The sequence below is a fragment of the Cyprinodon tularosa genome, unplaced genomic scaffold, assembly GCF_016077235.1.
Source record: "Cyprinodon tularosa strain WSP-4 unplaced genomic scaffold, ASM1607723v1 ctg270, whole genome shotgun sequence".
Classification (NCBI taxonomy): Eukaryota; Metazoa; Chordata; class Actinopteri; order Cyprinodontiformes; family Cyprinodontidae; genus Cyprinodon; species Cyprinodon tularosa.
The window spans coordinates 1,719,876-1,738,461 of NW_024038975.1; the positions used below are offsets into that span (position 1 = coordinate 1,719,876).

General features: G+C 36.5%; 1 protein-coding gene across 2 annotated transcripts; it reads left to right on the forward strand.

The window, feature by feature from the left end:
• The first annotated feature begins 4,195 nt into the window (after nucleotides 1-4,195).
• Nucleotides 4,196-18,453, forward strand: ankrd10b (ankyrin repeat domain 10b). Of its 2 annotated transcripts, XM_038289617.1 has the most exons (6): nucleotides 4,197-4,537; nucleotides 5,056-5,208; nucleotides 6,582-6,673; nucleotides 14,840-15,105; nucleotides 15,995-16,102; nucleotides 17,951-18,453. In XM_038289617.1, the coding sequence occupies exons 1-6, from the start codon at nucleotides 4,340-4,342 to the stop codon at nucleotides 18,133-18,135; spliced, it is 1,002 nt and encodes a 333-aa protein (XP_038145545.1). In that variant the 5' UTR covers nucleotides 4,197-4,339; the 3' UTR covers nucleotides 18,136-18,453. The 2 variants fall into 2 exon arrangements, with proteins under 2 accessions (XP_038145544.1, XP_038145545.1); XM_038289616.1 differs by lacking the exon at nucleotides 17,951-18,453 and having other exon boundaries at nucleotides 4,196-4,537; nucleotides 15,995-17,527.
• The last annotated feature ends 133 nt before the right edge of the window (nucleotides 18,454-18,586 follow it).

Consider the following 18,586-nt stretch of genomic DNA (forward strand, 5'->3'; position numbering starts at 1 on the left):
AGGTTTTTGTTGAAACTTTTTATACATACTGTGCAAGTCTAGTATGCTACATAGGAGCTCTATTTTACTTCAAATCGAGTCAATGAGTCAATTGAATCAACTGGTTTTCCTGAGATAGAAAACTTTAAAACAATTTGACTGTATGATCTGGTTGAACTGTAAAGTGCCTTGAGATGACATGTGTTGTGATTTGGCACTATATAAATAAACTGAATTGAAATAAAATTTTAGCAATGGTGTGCTTTAGCCCATTTCCAATACTCTTCTTCATCCTTCAACTCTTCCAAAACCAGATCCATTATGTTTGGAAAGGATAACTTGAGCTTTGGAAAAATATTTTCAAGCTCAAGAAAGAACACACAAAGGCTGATCTTACAAGCAAATTGGAAAATAATAAGTCTTTTTCATCCCAATTAAGGGAAATTCAGTTACTTTTGGCAACAAGTAAGAAATGTGTTGACAACAGAAGAAAATATACTGTATAGTTACCAGAAGCAGTATTGTCAGATCAAATTTAATGTGTAGCTGAGGAAGAACATTTGGTGCACTTATAAAATGCCATTTTAAAAACTGCACATGAAAAGCAGAAACAGAGTTTTTATAAGAAAATCAAAAACTCTGCAATCAAGCAGAGAGCCAAACAACTTCTGTGGTAAGAGTTATAGAGTCGAAAAAGAAGCTGGGAAGAAAGATCTGCAGTTATACACCTTAGTGCACATAGGGTGCAGCACTATGTCATATGTATACATCTCCATGCACAGGCTGGAAGACATGTACTAACAGTGAACAGAGTCCTTCTGTCTTCCACCACCCGCATTGGGTCGAAAGGGCATCCAAGAACAGAGCTAACCTCCGTGATAAGCCTATTTACCGGCTTCCTCTCAGCTGTAGATAAGCTGCTGCTCCAATAAACAGTATCAAAGAAGGCCGCTGACGCCAACACAGAAAAAAAAGAAAGTCTTCAGCAGCGCCCCATGAACATCAATGGATCTTAGCCTCTTTAGCAGAGTGATGGGGGCTCAGGAGATTAATGTTTGTTCTGTGACTGGTGGGTTGCTGGTTTGAGCTCCTGCTCCAACTGACATATTTGTTGCATCATTGAGCAAGACACCTCACCCAACATGCCTTCTGTAGATTGTATGTTATGATGGTAAATAGCATTTAAATACTTCTAAAGTGCTTTGGGGTCATCAGACCTGATAAAAAAATATTTAAGTACAAGTCATATACTATTCTCTGCTTTGACCTTTCCTGTGAAGAGCTTCAGTGCTGTTACTCCAGTCGAATACAACTCAATTTAATAAAGAATATGTATTTTTTATCACAAAGGAGAATTAAATGCTATTTAAATTGATATTATAGTTTTTTTTGTTTTGTTTTTTGTGGATGTTGATAGCTTTTCAGGTTCCGCTGGTTTAAAGTGACCTGCAGAAGCCTCTGTCTGTAGACACTGGTTGTTGTATGACACTCTCTGAAAGAGGATGCTTAGGGTTGTCCACACTGTTCCTCAATTATATGGCCCATTTGAACCATCTGGTTCTTGAATGCAGGCTACAAGCTTTACTTAACTTTGAATAGAGTTTGAAGAATGTGATAATACTGCTGCAGGGATAAGCATTCAGATGGTTCTTCTTTCCCAATGTTCTCTTCACTGGATCCACAGGCAAAGAAAATTGAAAAAAGGCATTTACTTAATCATATTTAGTTACTTTTAACACAATTGTTTCATGTTAGCAGGGTAGGACATAAAACAATTGTGTTAAAGTAACTAAATACGATTAAGTGAATGCCAAAAGTGGTTACATTACGGTACTTTTTTCAGTGATAGGATGAGCAGGCTTTATAGCAGGCTCAGCCTATAGGGGGCCACCAGATGATCTTTGATACTCCTCTGAGAGTAGAGTTTAGTCTGGAAAGTAATTTTGATCCTTTTAACCAATGTTCAATATTCATATCATGGTTATATGACCCTACCAGGTCTCACACTGTATCAACAGGACCATGGACAAGCACAATATCTGTACCATCTATCTTAATTGTTGTGCATTGATGCTAGTAATTAATTACTGCATTTTTGTTGTTAGTTTATGGTTAAAATACTTGCAACTAAAATGTCTTACAAGTATATCTTCTGCCATCCTCTATTTTAGAGTAGAACTACTTGCTTTGAATTTGGCGAAATGTCAAAATGGTAAATGGCCAGTACTTTTATAGCGCTTTTTAAAGTCAGAAGACTTGACCAAAGCGCTTTACTTCAGTCATTCATACACATACTGATGGCAAACTACATTGTGGCCACTGCTGCCCTGGGCCTCACTGACAGAAGTGAGGCTGTTGTACAGGTGCCCTCTGACCACCATCAATAGGCATGCAGGTGAAGTGTCTTGCCCAAGAACACATCGACAATGATAACACCGGGGCTCAAACCAACAACCCTCCAATTGCAGGGCAAACTCCTGCACCTGACCCCACTGTCGCCCAATGAGGGCAACAATAATCAAAATCAGAATCAAGTTTATTGCCAAGTAGGTTTGCAATTAGAAGGAATTTGACTTCGTGTTGATGGTGCAGACAAATTATATATATATATACAGAATCTATAGCTATATACAATAAAACATACAATATACTATATACAATATATAGTATATAGCTATATACTATATACACAGTAGACTGTGTTAATAGTATAGACTGTGTAACGCAGAAGGTCTGGAGATGCTATGTTGGTGTAGCTTGTAGGTCCTGAATGGGGGAGGGAGGGAGAGAGGCAGTGTCAGTGTCACCGGGGTCTCTGGGTCTTGTTGATAAGGCTTCTAGCGGATGGGAAGAAACTTCTTGTGGAGTCAGGTTTTTGGTCTTGATGGACAGCAGCCTCCTGCCAGAGGGAAGTGACTGAAATTGTTTATGGCTGTGGTGCGAGAGATCAGCCACAATCTTCCCTGTACATCTTGGAGGCGTACAGATCTCTCCAGTATAGATACCTAAAAAGTGTACTTAAGTACAGTAACGAAGTATCTATACTTTACTCCATTACTTATTTTTCTTTCTACTTCTGGCTTCTACTCATTACATTTTCACGCAAGTATCTGTACTTTCTATTCCTTACATTTTTAAAACAAATGTTACTCGTTACCCTTGGCTTCGGTTTAATGTTTATAAATATTTATTTGACGTCATGTGCGCCATCCAATGCAGATCATTGGCTCCATCCACATCTAGTGAAAACTAGTGTAATTGGATGAGTCATATAAAGCAAACACTCATTGGTTGTCTAAAGGAAATCATCAGAAGCAAGCAGGTTTTCTTCAAACTGTAAACGTGAATTGTCTATGCCATGCTACAATGTCGGATTCAGAAAAAGATGTTGAAATGTCTCAAAGGTCAGACACAGGCGAGAGCGTATCGGGAGATGGAGACCAACAAGACCTCCCTCATTAAGCTTTTAATTAATATAGTGGCATCTGGCTGGTTTGTTTTTTGTTTTTTTTTAAGGTTACTTTACCCTAGCCAAAAAGTAGTTTATTCAAATATACTAAAAGTGCACTAATTTCACACTTAAAATCAGGCAGTGTACTTAGAATTTACTTATTCTAAACTATATTTCATATACTTAACAATAGTATAGTCAAGTACACTTGACTATACTATTGTTTACTTTATTGCTTACTAAAGTATACTTTAAGTATACTTTAGTAAACTTAAAAATGTTACAATTTAGTTTGAAGAAGTATTACTTAAATAATACTTTAAGTACACTAAAAGTACATTGTTCGGTATACTTTCTAAACTTATACTTATACTTAAGTATTCCTAAGAGAATTTGCTTCAAGTATACTACTTTTTGCTAATGGTATACTTTTATACTTTAAGTGTTTTTTTCTGAGCACATACATACCTTTTCACTTTTACTAGAGTAAAGAGGTCAAGTTTTTACTTCAACTTTTGTGTTTTTAAACAGTATCAATAATTGTACTTATCAACAATTGCAGTATCAATAATTATACTTAAGTAACAAATGTGTGTACTTTTGACTCCACTGATGAGCATTAACATTGTGTTTCTGAGCTACATGTTTTGCCCACAATGCCCAGACAGCCAAACATACGACCAACACCATAAGCCGCTCCACTGGAATGAGGAATCCAGTCCAGAGTTTGCGGCTCGCCTTGCGGCTCTCCAGGCTGTGCTGATCTCTTTTGTTGTCAGGCAGAAAGACTCAGTAGTCAGGGTGGCGCGTGTCCTCAGACAGACAGCTAGCTCAAACAGATCAATAGCTAGAAATTTATCTGTTATTTAAACTTGCTATCGTGACATTTGTTTCTATTGTTCTGTTACCATGTCTCTGGGAGTGGAGTCTGGATTCTCTAGCGAGGAGGTGTTGAACAGCCGCTTCCCTCTCCATCGGGCTTGCAGGGATGGAGACGTCGGTGCCTTGTGCTCGCTCCTTCAGTGCACCTCGAACCCGGCTGACCTCACGGTTGAGGACACTTTCTACGGCTGGACGCCCATACACTGGGCCGCTCATTTTGGAAAGGTATAAAAAAAAAAAAAACGACTAGTTGTTTTTTTTTATGAATAACCAGAACGGTTGAGGTCTCTTCTCTCGGCCATTTCCTGGTATTTGTGTCAATCGAAGCTAACATTTAGAGCTAGCCGTTGCTAGCTAAAGAAATCCCAAATAACGTTTGTTTATTTGAACAAATTTAACATTTTGTATTCGTTGTGTGTAAAACTATTTATAAATAAAGCTGAACTGTGCAGGAAAAGCTAAACGGAGCTGTTAAACTGGCATGTGTGTTTTAAAAAATGAAGACTACGTGACATTTTTCTAAGGCTAACTTTAACTGAGCTATTTTCTGCATCATAAGATAATTTATATTTGTAATTATTTAACAAAAAAAGTTAAAAAAAATGATTGAACACGATACATTTTATTTATATTTGCAGTTTTTCACGTCGGTCGTGTTTCTTTGAAAGCACTGCGCACATCTCTGCGTGTAATCTGACCCCCACCTCTTTTTTCTCCCCACTGATTTTTGCTTTCCTCCACAGCTGGACTGTGTGATGCGCCTGGTTCAAGTGGGCTGCGGCGTGAACTCGGTTACATCCAGGTTTGCACAGACGCCCACTCACATCGCTGCCTTTGGGGGCCACCCTGAGTGTTTGTTATGGCTGCTTCAAGCTGGTGCAGATATTAACAGACGGGTATGATAACAGATGCACATTTCACACAAGACACATAATAAGATGCAGTTTGTTTGGGGAAAAGTTTCAGTCCTCATTCATTTGAAATGTGATCTTTTATTTTGACTGTTTTATAAATAGTATTGTAATGACAAAGAATAGCTACTGAAGTGAATGAAAAGGGCAGAGCAGATTTTATATGATCCCATCCGAGAGGATAATCCCAACTCAGGATCTTTGTCCTGAAAGTGTTTCTTAATTCTTACCTAAATAAACAGAAATTATTATTATTTTTTTTAAACTGTTTCTGCAAAACAAATTCCTGTGAGGCATATTTGTGTATTTATATGCATTTTGCATTGTTTTTCGGCTCCCTCTGGGATTGTATGTGTCGTTTCATGCACTGGGGCTATATTTTATGCTCTGCTGCTCTACTGAGAGAGATTGGATTAGTAGGTCACAATGACATAACATATTGTCGTCACGGCAAAGCGCACTGATCTCTTTAGCCCTTGAAAATTCCTCAGTGTTTCTGTTGAGTCAACCTGCTAAGAGGTTTGAGTTTTGAATTTAGTGGATATTATAAATATATCAGCTGTCTAGTGCTGGAGTGGAGAACAGAAAAGTTATTGGTGTTGATTTCATTGCTTTGTGGTTAGAAGGAGCCTTCTGAGGGTAGCCTGTTTTTCTTCCTCCATTTGCTCTCCGACGGTTGTAACTGTAAATGTGTGTGGGCGGTGTTGATGTCTGGGTAAAAAGTTCAGGTTTGGCAGTATTGAGTCACACCCTGTTGTAGGTTGTGAGGCATGTTCTCAGAAGTATTAAAGGATTTTCCCAGTAAAAATGTGCTGTATAGGATTTTAAAAAATCGATAAAAAGATGGGTAGCATTTTGCTTACAGGGGGCAATCAGTCAATGTAGATGCTTAAAAGATGCGTTGTGTCATTTTTTGCCTTAGCCCTTTATGCCACCAAAAAAAATTAAAAAAGTATGTCATCCAAAGAGGTTGTTGTAAATATAAAGTACAGATAGAACCAGTTGGACAGGGTCCATGCTGTGATCACTGAATGGGATCAGATTGAACGCATCTAGACCAGTCGAACCATAACAAACTCGATTTAGTGGGTTCATATGCTATGCAATCTGCTAGTTCTGTTAGCAAGAGAATTGTTCAAAATTGACCTGTAGGTGAGTCAAATGAGGTGAGGAGGCTTCATGCCCTCGGGTCAATCTACAGCTTTCTTTTGGAAATGTAAGCACCATAAACAATTAAAGTAAACATTATTTAAAGCCCCCCCTTTTTCCTGAAATTGCCACTTTTAAACCAGCCAAAGCTGAATGTTGGTGTCCCATGCCTAAGGTCTTCTGATTGAGCTTTTCTCGTCATCTTCTAGGACTATGTGGGCGAGACGCCCATCCACAAGGCTGCTCGAGCGGGCAGTCTGGAATGCATCAATGCTCTCTTGATTCAGGGAGCGAAAGCTGAGTAAGTCTTGACATCAGTCTCGTCCACACTTCTTTTCCTCTTTAACATCCAACATTTTATTTGCTCCATTACAAGGGACCACCATCAAATTCACGACGGCATTAATGGTTAAATGTTTCCATTTTTTTCTGTTTTTTCAAAGATGCATGTGAAAATGGATAAATGAAGGAATCTGTAAATTGAAAAAAGATTTTGTCAACAAACTGAATTTGTTTAAGAAACAGTTCTGAGCTTAAAACGAGCTTCTTTATTCAAACATCTTAATCAGTTTGAGATTGCATGTATATTAACTACATAGTGAGTAAATATATTATATTTTCATGTTTTTTCCTGATGATTCATGTTGTAGATTATGTCTGATCTACTACATTGATTTTATTTCAGTGGCAAACACTGAAATTAAAATGATAAAGGTGTTTCTGAGGTTTGATGTTGCTAGAGAGCAGGAAACAGCACATCTTTACATTTAAATACAATTTGAAATACGTCAGAGATGCCTTCTGTAAATTGTTGGCTTCTTTAGCTTAATTGTGAGTTTTATTGCCACATATAAACCTAGCTGATGGTGCTCCCTTGGAAATGTGATGTATTTGTTATTCCTTAAAATTGTTGTTTATAACAATTGGCATTAAGTTGTCCTCTGTGTGTAATATTAGTATGAAGATCTATTGGTATAACAACCAGATCGCCAAAAACAGGCCATTTCTGAAGACTTAAAGAAAAAGAGATTCTTTGCAGTTTTAAGAAATAATTTCCTGAAAAGTAGAGTTTAAAACTCTACCTTCACCTCTGATCTTAATGAAGGTATTAGCAATATGGCATCATTATTGCACCAACAAAAGGACAACTTAATGTAAAGGTTGATAAACTGTTGATTATCTCTTAGGTCATGTTGCATGATATTTGTTGAACTAGAGTGTCATTTTATTTAACATTTTTTTTTCTATTGTTTTACATAAAAAAAAACTTTGACTGGATGACCAAATGCACATTCTTATTTAGAAGCAGTTTTATTATATATATTTTTTTAAAGCTACAGGCTTGTTTGTTGCACAAGATGAAAATGCATAGACAAAACAATTACAAACTTCCCTGCTGCTGGATAGTTTCTGCAGTTTTATGTTTAGAAATACAAAGCCTGCTATTGTTTGAATAAATGGCAGGAAAATGTAGATAACACTGTCATCAAGGGTGATACTTAACTACAGCTTTGAAGTTGGCGGCCTTCATTCCATTAAATAAAAGCATTTTATGATTGATGTAGCCGAAGCCTGACGATTAAGAAACTCCTACTTTATACTTTCCCTAAATTTCCGTCTAACACATGTAGAGCAGCAGGTTAATGATTATACGATACACGTTTGAACTGCTGTTACCTAAAGCAATTTACAAAACCAGCTCTACAGCATTTAGATTGTTTGTTTGTAGAGTGTTGTGAAAAGAAAATATGCCTCTTGTCACTCAGCCTGTTTGTAATGAACGTTTTAGCTATAGTACCAACTTTGTACAACTGCTTTCGCTTTAGGAAAAAAAAAAAAAAAAGTTAAAATCAAACATTTCTAACATGATGCATAAAATGTATTTTCTCATTTAATCCAAAGTGTTATTCTTTTTTTTTTTTTTAGCGCTTTCATTTTCTGCAACAAATGTTTTTCCATTTTCTCTGATGAAGCAGTACAGTACAATAAGTCCAAGCTACCAGGGGGGTCAGTAAAAGGAACAATTTTGTTTATGAACCTTTGGAGGTCTAATATTACAGAGCTTGCTTCATAATATGAGAGAAATAAGCAAACTCAGCAGGAAAAAAATTGGCTGTTGCCAAACAAACTCTGACATCAGTACAGTTTGTTAATATTAAGCCGTTCCTGAACACTTACTTCTTAAGATGCCATGGAAAAGCTAATGTTTGGTGTCATTTACTAGTAATGGAATTTTAAAAGTAAATTTTAATTTATGTATATTGATGTATGACCAACTTTATTAGCTTTTTTATTTTTTGAGGGTTTATTTTCATGTTCCTAATACTCTTAACCCCCTAGTTGCTTTGATCGTTTGCAAACTTATGTCAGCCTCTTATATGTGCACTTGGTCATCAGTTAATGAGATTTCCTTATGATTAAAATGTTATTCTTTTTTCCCCCTGCAGATCACAGCTATTTAGTTCAGTCTATTATGAAGTTTGACTTGTATTTAATTTTTTTATTTAAGGATTATAGTGGGGTGAACCTGGGAGGGACACTACAGTACACAAGGTGGGGGTGAGGCTCATGACAAATTGTTAAATTACTTTAAACAAGAATTCAGATACTGGAAAGACACAGTAACTAAATTCCATTTAATTTAGTTTTTGTTAAAATCAAACACAGCTTATCAGATGGGTCTGTTTAGGTAGTTTGCTTAATGTTTTAGCCTTCAACTGGAAAAAAACTAAAAAGGCAGCATTTAAATCTTGCGGTAATTTAAGGTAAACAAACACTTTTTAGTCAGTAGAGACAATTGTGTATTTTTTCTGAGAAAAAAAAAACGTCTATCCGTTATTTATTTTTGAACTCTTTGTTAATTATCTACTTGTTATCTGGTTTGGTTAAACGTCAGAAATAAACAATCGGTTAGTTCCATTCGCTGTCGCCCCAAGAACCATTTATTAAACTGCACCGACTGTCTTGTCATACTGTGGCGTTCGATCTGGTCCTGGAGAATCCGTTTGCTTCCCCCGTTACCACATTTTCATTGGCAGCGGATGAAAGCTCTCACCAGTAGGAGGCTTTACTCATCCTATTGCCAGGCAATAAGTCCTCCCACGCTTGGAAAAACAAACTCCTGCTGTTAGGTTTTTATCTTCGGTCTTCGCTGGATGTCTTGCCCCAGTTTATTGCAACACTTGACATTTTTCTGGATTCCTGAGTAAACAACCTTTGGTCTCCCTATTTTCCTCTCCCTGCTCTTTTCGAACTTAAAAAATTGCAGTCAACCTTCTGGCTTATGAATCCACAAGAGGAAGTTATTTAGGTTTTTTTTTATAAATGGGTCACAGTGTGCCCTAGATATTGTGAAAGGGATCTTCACTGCTTGTCCTTACAAACTAAGGTAAAATTGTTTGAGTGGACTATTTTTATTGCTTTTTAAAAAAAACAAAATATAGAAAATCTTAGATCAATTTGATGAGGAATTTGTCAAATGGCACCTGACGGCTGACATCGTGCTTGCCGACGAAAGAAACTGATGTTATGATAAACTATCAGAGCCAGACCGTGCACATACGACTGATGGAATTTTAAGTGATCATTTTAGAAACCTTACATATTTATCTGCTAATTTGTCTACACCTTGCTTTTCAAATAAATATAGCTTAAAGAACCAGCGTTTCTTAGAAAATGTACCTTTTTTAAAAGGAATCAGTTTTAAGAATTCTTTGAAATTCAGGGTCCAGATCTTTAGTTAAATAACCAAACTATATGAACACTTATGCGAAATACATTTTAGTACTTTAGACTCTAAAGAGCAGGTCATGTCATTGAAAATTTAAATGCATTGTTCTTTGGGAAAATAACGTCACAATAAAATAAATTAAATAAACTAGGTTGTTAATACTTAATCTATTTCACAATTTAGCTTTTTAGAAAATGTATGATATTTTCTGCTTTATATAAAAGCTTAGCCATACAGATACCTTTTAAAGAGGCCGTTACCATCCATTTTATATTGCATTACTTGCACTGCAGCCTAAAAGAAAGGAAAAAAAAAACTGTTATAAAGCTTCGAAAAGAACAAGGTAAGCTTAAATGACATAAGCAAAACCAATATAAGATCAGAGCACTAAATTAAATAAATAATTAATAGAGAAAAAACATAAGTGAATATTTTGGCAGTGAATTAAATGGCGTTTTTTATTTATTCAACCTTTTTTTTGTTTAGATTGAGGAAAAAAAAGTGTTATGTTAACGAGTGTTAGGAGATATATCAGCCACTCATTTTCTGAATTAACTCAAAAGTTCTTAATATGATCTTGGAGGTTTTCTGGCTCAACGTCAAAAATCTACGCTTTCTGCTGGTCCTGGCAGGAGTTCAGTGAAAGGAGACTTTCTGTGTGCGTACCTTGCTTGCACAATTTTAGATCAAAGCCATACTATGGATTTGCCACAGTATTTCTCCTGTACTGACCTTCTCAAGTATGGAAAAAAAAAAAGCCTGAAGAAGATCGAAGCGACAGAGATAAATGGCCCTCTCAGTAAGCGCCTGCACCTCTTCACTACCTCCTGTAGCCCCTACAGGCATTTTCAACCTTTCGTCTTCAGATTTTCTCTCTTTAGCTCACCATAACTGAGCTGGGACTTGGTCTTTAAAATAAGTCTTGAGGATTATTTTAATCCCAGATTATGTCTTTAGAGGATAAATTGATAATTAGAGGAATTAACTTTTCGCCATGTCTCCTATTGTCCAGCATTTTACATCCTTTCTGTCATGGATGCCTTTTCAGTCAGACATTATCTCTGACATTTTTGTCAGAAGGCGTCCTTTTAAGGTCGCCGCTTCTTAATTTTGCTCATGCATCCGTTCCTTCCTGCCGGTCTTCAAGCTCTGCTCTATAAGTGCTCACCTCTGTTGTAAACCATCCTGGATCTGGCTGGGAGGTCTTGGTCTCTGCAACTTAACCATTTCCTGGACGTTCTTCAAGAAGTAGTGAACTTATCTTTCAGTTGCAGATGTCTAAGCTGCAGTGTCCTTACACATGTGATGCCAAACAATGATGGCTGCCCAATCTTGCTTGGAGAGAACCCCAAATGAAACAAGAGGATACATTACTTTTGCTGCTTCTTTTTTTTTTTTTTATAGCAGTGTGCAGCCAAAGTGAATTTAGCCAGTCTATTTCTCAATTAAACCAATATTTTGGCAAACTTTCCAAAATCCATTTGTGTCACTGCCAAAACATGAACTTTTGTATTTAAAAAAACGATCAAAATCCTTCAATTAAGGCCTTTGTAATTGTCATGAGCCTCAGAGTATGCAGGTGGTTCAGTATGACACTAGCTGCAGGGAGGACAGTGCTGAGAGGCTGCTGGTGATCAGAGTAGCTTAGAGCAGCTGAGTGAGTCTGCACAGCATCATGTACTGACCTGTTTAATGCTAACATCATCCTGTTGCTATGGTTATGCACTGTCATTTCACTGTACCAGATGTCTTCCTTTATACACAGAAATGTTTTTTTTTCTTTTGTCTGTCACAGTATTAACCTTATATAATATCATAGTCTGTTTTGACGTCTAATCTGTCACCTTTTCCTTTATGAAAGTGACAATAAGTTACAGAAGAAAAAAAAAGTTTGCTATGTTAAAACCAGAACCATACATCTTAATTGTTTTGCAGCCATTGAATTGGAAATGACTTGGTTTTTTCAAGTAATCCTAGAAAGGGGGAGAATAGACACTGCTGAGTCTGCCCCGTTCCCTGGGATAGCCGCACTGTTGTGGCATTGAGTGTTCTCACTATCGCTTCCTATCTACACACTGGCAAACTGTTGAGGTATTTCTTGCGGTGATTGGTTTTAATGCTAGGTTTTTTTAATGAATCAAAACTAAAGTTGTTGTTTTTATTTTATTTTTTAGACCTGCATGCTTTGCTTATTTATCCATAAATGTTCCTGTATTTAGCCTTTTTTTTTTTTTGAACTAACCAGAAGAATCCTTTTTAAATGGCCAGGTTTTAATCACATGAGTCCCATGTCAAGATGTAGCATGACTATAGGCTGCTTCTGGAAGGTTAGACAATAGTTAGTGAAGATGCATACAGTGTGCTTAGGACTGAAAAGCAAAGCATACCAGGCATTTACAAAGAATTAACGCTTCCCTTTTCAAAATTTCGAATTGAAACCTGGATTAATGCTAATTATTACAGTTATTAATTTTATTGAATCACTATTTTCCATAGATGTTAAGGTCTCACTAAAGGAATACTAGTTTGATGCAAGTATAAGTCCAACTCAAACTGCATCTGAAGGATATGATGAGTCGAATAAAAGCTGCAGATTTTAATATGTGGGAAAATTAGAAGTCGGATTAGAAATTAATTTCTTACTCTGGACATTTCTTGTTTCTGCTAATTTCTGTAAGATGAAAATAATTATTAACGTTCTGTGTTAGTGATCAGTTACTTTTGTTTTAAAGCTATTATAGTAACAAATATTAATTGCTTGATAAGGTTAATTATATAAAAAAATAAAGTCTTAATAAAGTGCAATTTTTAGGATTTATTTAGCTGAGTCTGAGTTCTAAATGATCCCATGTGGATTCAAATATGAGCTAGTTTCCTAAATATACTGAAATGTTTCCCATGCAGCTAACATGGCAAATGTTTTTGTAGAATGAAGCAGCGGCCATTTTTTATTTTTATTTTATCAGAGTGATTAGAACTCCTTGTTCCTGTTCTTAGAAATTGTATTTCTTTTTAAAAGGGAATGTAACAGTAACTTATTGAGTATGGAGGCTTTGAACAGTTGTTGATTTAAGATCCGTTTGTATTCCTGGAGTGAGACCAGTTCATCTACCCAAGGGTTTCTTGGATAAATCCGATCTTACGTTGGAAGCGTTAATTTTAAAAGGGGATGGGTAATGTGCAGCAAGTTTTTGTGATCTTTTTTCTTTAATCTTGAAATATTACAGAATGTTTTATCATGTGCACTAGCTTTTGACCTGTTTTATTTTGCATTACTGTTTAGATCAGAATGCAGAATTAGGCAATTTCTAATCTGAAATGAATGATTAAACAGCAAATGTGCTTTAAATTCTACTTGGTGTGGAAGCCAATGTCATGTTCTTTTTTTTTATTTTTATTTTTTAAGGATTTCATCCTTAACATTGTTAAGTATAATTTAGCTTATAAAGGCTATGCATTTCTAGCACTGTACTGTTATTCTCCTCCAGTCCATTCATCCTTTTTTTTTTTTTTTTGACTGATAATAAAGGATAGGGTGTAGAAGTAGCTCTAATTCTTTGACAAAGAAGCATTTGTTTTAATCAGGGAACCCACTGCTGTATGATATGTGGGCTCAGAACAAGGCGCTATTGTCTTATTTGCCAAACAAGAGCCAGAAATTTCCACTGCAGTTTTGAGTTTATTGAAAACTAGATCCACACACATTGTCTACTTTGTACCTTGTCCATCTAATAAACCTCAATCACTTTTTTAAAAGATTTTAACCAGAAAATGACACATTCTGGCTTCAACTTTTTGTTTAGCTGTGACATTTGCTTCCACACTTTTAACGGCACAGACTTCAGTGCTTAAAATGAAAGATAATCTCTGGCACTTCTGTTTTCTCATTCATTATTGCACTCAGAAAATCACATTATTTCTGCTTCAGCTGGACATGATTAACACAACTGTTTACAGTACACACTCCTGTTAAAAACTGGTACACAACTCCTTTCTACTTGTTTACTTTTCTTAAAAGTCGGGATCAATAATTTCTTACAGCCGAAGCTGTTGTTTTATTCCCTTCCTTGCTCTTGTGTGGATTGGTCAAAACCGCTCTTACTTTGGACCCAGAGACTTGTGCTTTTGTTTGTCTCTGAAGACTTCTCCACTTTGGCAGCTTTTGCTGTTGAGAAAAGGCTTTCTTCTGGAAAATCTCAATGGGGATTTGGAAGCTGAGTTCCTTGATCATCATCAGCGCTGGAAAACATAAAATGGAGTTTCATTAAAATACTCTCTTTGCTCCCATCTCTTGCATAGAAGCCAAGCTTTGAAGCCCCCATAAATGCTTGTGGTATGGGGGCTGATTGGATCCATCTTCAGAGCCTCGGATACACAAACTTAGCTTTAAATGTCTACAGTTGTCTTAATCATGTCCCTCTGCAGCAGATATGTTTCCCTAAATTCTGTGGAAATGGGGAAACTAAGCTCTAAGTGAGGTTGATCCAGAGAGGATCATTCGTCATCTCTCATGAAGATGATGGAGAGTATATGAAAGGGATGAGCAGAACAGGCTATTTTTATACCTCTATGAATGTCTGTCTGTATCTTTACTTGGTGAGTCTGTGTGTGTGTGTGTGTGTGTGTGTGTCAGTGTGTGCGTGCGTGTGTGCTTGGGCTTGTCTACTGTTGTTTTTTTGTGTATGTAAATCAAAAGTGCATTAAGTGCTTCTGACACTCCCTCTTCCCGTTGTGCAGAATGAGGAATGCCAATGGGCTGACGGCCGCTGAGCTGGCCCACGCACAGGGATTCCAGGAGTGCGCTCAGATACTCGCCAATGCCCAGAACCTGCAGCAAAACATGGCTCAGTCCCTTAATGGGGCTTTTTTAAATGGCATGACCCAAAATGGTGGCCATGCTCATGCCACCATCCAAGGACGAAGCTTCTTGAATGGTGTGCCCAACAGAAAGAGGTCCTTCGAAGGCGATGAGGCAAACCCATTCAAAAAGGCCAGACCTAATGGTAGGTCACTGGATTCGTTTCATTTATGTTCTGGGTTCCCCTTTATATAAAGGTATTTTATATAAGAATGTGTGCTACTACCACGACCCCTATGCAGTTTTTCTAAACATTTGAGAAAAAAAGCATTTTTTGTATCAGGAAAATCAACTCCAATTGACTTCACATTGTAAATATCTATGCAATAATGTTTGAGCAACAGCTTAGAGACCCAATGAACAGAAAACCTGCCCTGGGCTGCGCCATGGCAACAGCTGTTTTATTTTAGAGTTCATCACGCCTCACTTTTTAGACAATATTCTAGTTTCTCTGACTGAGAGGCTGTTTTTTGATGGCGGACGATAAATTCATCTGAAGATTTAGTTTTCAGCCATAGATCATATTTTTTCGACTTCACCTTCTACACCTCTGACTTTAAGAGTGTCTATAAAGGGATGACTTTGTAATGTTTCACAGGTTTTCCATTATGATAAATATAGCGAAAATCAATTTGTAAGCTTTATGTTAATGTTTTTGATTAAACATGTTGATGCATCAGGCTATAAATAAATTGAAATACGATAACAAAAGCATAGTGTCAGAGATTAGGCGGATCACTTTGATGTGTTTTGGTAAAATAATGTGAGATATTTTTCCGCCATCCTCTAATAAATAATTTTTTTTATTTTTTAGAGCCAATAGATATGTTTGATGTTTACTAAAAAAAATATTTAGTTTTACTTCATAAAAAAGTGCAGATCAATGTTCTGAATGTGTTATTGTTTTATAATGGAGAAAATGTAATCAGTCTGTTTTATTTTTCTATAAAGGACATCAATTAAAACTGATGGTAATAAAATGTGAGTTATTGAGTCTTAATTTGCAAATGTTTAATGCTTCTCTCTGTTCCTAGGACTGTCCATGCAACCTGAACAGCTGAATGGGAACGGGCCACTAGATGGCCCCAGAGAGGCCCACATGGAGAGCATGAACATGGAGACAGCAGCAGCTGTAACCTCAGGTGGGCCGGGGAGCTTTACATTTGGGATGAATGGGTTTGGACCCCCTCAGGGGTTGGGGCCTGTGGATCAGTGTGAGGACCAGGGGCCACAGAACAAATTGAGCCCTGCTGCTAAAGAGCTGGAGGTCATCACTGTGGCGTCAATGCAGACACCCTGTCGCTGCACTAACTCCTATGCCTACCTGTAGAGGGAGCTGTGTGGAAAATGGCACACTAATACAAATTGTTTGTAATGTCAGATTTTCCTGTTATGTGGTGTGCACACAAGAGGATGCATTTCTTATGACTTGGTGATGAGTTAAAATGAAACGATGTGTAGACGTGTATGAGTGGTATGTTTCATACTTATCTGTGTAATTAGCATTTGGATGGATAAAGGACTTTTTCTAGTTGTTATATCTCTTATAAACTAATAATTTCTGCTTCAAGTTTACCCACATGTTATCCCCTATGTTTGGATTTAAAGTCTGATTTTGTTTTGCACAATTTTATGGAAGTTTGTATCCCCATTAGACGCGAAGTTTGAGTCAACCAAGTAAGTACTTCTTTAAAATACAAAGTAGTTTGTGATTTTTATCTTTCTCAAGGAACTTCTGTATAAGTTTCTGGTTTTAGATTGTTTTGTTTTTAGATATTTTTCTTTTAAAAGATACATTTTGTTTACCTGTCAGATTATTTAAAAAAAAATAGTACATATTTAATCTGTTTTCCACTTACAGTATCTATTTGGGAAATGGTTAAGTGCTCTCGTTTTTTTTTAAATTTTTTTTAGATATACTATATTCCCTGAGGACTGCCAGATAAATACATTAATGGTAACACAATCCCTCACAATGTTATTCATGAACCTAAAGCATTTTGTATGATCAGCCAAAGCATATTCCAACATGAATGTAGCTCTTAAGAAATAAAAAATCCCTCTGCCTTTCTGTAGTTGCTAGCTGTTAAAAAGCTTCTGGGGCTTGAACATATGACTGTCCCTCCATTTGGTTTTAATCTGGTTTAAAAACTAGTAACTGTGTAAATGTTAGGTGTTTTTATGCAGTCAACGGGACTTGTGTGTGTGTTTGTCATTTTATAGCATAATCTCATACGTAATAATCAGATGTATTAATCTGTGTTTCACTGTTGTATAACAACCGCTCAAGGAAGATTGCATGGTTTTCAAAAAGCCTTACAACCTGAGCTATATTTGAAAATGATTTTTTTTTTTTTAAGTGTTTGTTTTTTTTCTAGATGCAGAAAGATTTTTTTTTTATTTTGAATAGAATGTTTTCCATTCCGATGTTCTTTTTCTGTTCATACTTTTTATGAAAAAAGGCAAGTGTGTATTTTGAAAAAAAAAAAATGCAGTTCTTTGTACTGAGCAGGCTTAGCTTTGTACTTGACTGTGTGAAAGCATTAAATATGGATGATTTTTATAAACATGGTCTTTGGCCTTTGTTTTGTTTTAGATATTTCATTATTTTTGCCTTCTATAAAGTATGTGGATGTTGCTTTCATATCTAAGAACATGTGGATAACTAAGACTGTTTGTGAGCATCTTGTTTAGTTTAAATGAATATTGAGTTACGTCAGGATCTTGCCTGTATTTCACAATGTATTGATCGGATTCTTGTTCAATCCAGAAAGCTTCTTTTTTTTCCACCTCTAGCTTTTTGAAATTGGGTCACATAGCGACCTCATTTTACTTCAAAATTGCCTCTTTTTGCTGCTTTTAAGGAGTTAAAACAGTTGTGCAAAACAAAATCAGCCCAAATGTTTCCTTTGCTCATCTCATCCGTAAAAAGACCAAGTTCAGTCGATGTGTATTAGCTTTTTGACAATTGTTTTTGTTTACAATGGCAGGTGAGAGACACTGCGGGGATATATCCTCGAGTATCCCAACAGCAGGAATGCTCCATGGTCGGCAGATCTACAGTGAGATCAGTAGCAGTGTTGGCAGCCAGGTGGAGCACCAGAAGTCTGTCAAAGCAGAGCAGCTGTATGACCATACCCTCTACAGCACCATGCTTCTTTACCACGGATGCTAAGCTAACAAGGATATAGATTCATTTCATTTAGGCCAAATTAAGCATTTATTCGCCTTAAAACCACCGAGTGGAATATTATTTTTGTTTCAAGTGGTTTTTGGAGGTTAAAAACAAGGGACAGTGTGGATGACTGAATATTTTTTGTTTTTTGTAAGTAAAAGGTAATTGTTATGTTCAAGTGTCTGTAAACCATGTTTGGATGCGTTAGGTTCTTCATAACACTACAGAATATGAAGAAGCACTGCCAACATTACATTTGTTTCCAGTTTGAATACATCCACTGTATATCGTAACAAAATTAAAAGTTTTGCAAATGTACACTCCTTTTTTTCCCCGTCTTTGTTTAGGAAAGGTAGAATACCTTAGTTCGGAGCAATTGGATACTAAAAATATGTGATATAAAAGAAAAGGTAGTGTGAACCCTGACTTAATATAAAAAATTTTAACTAAT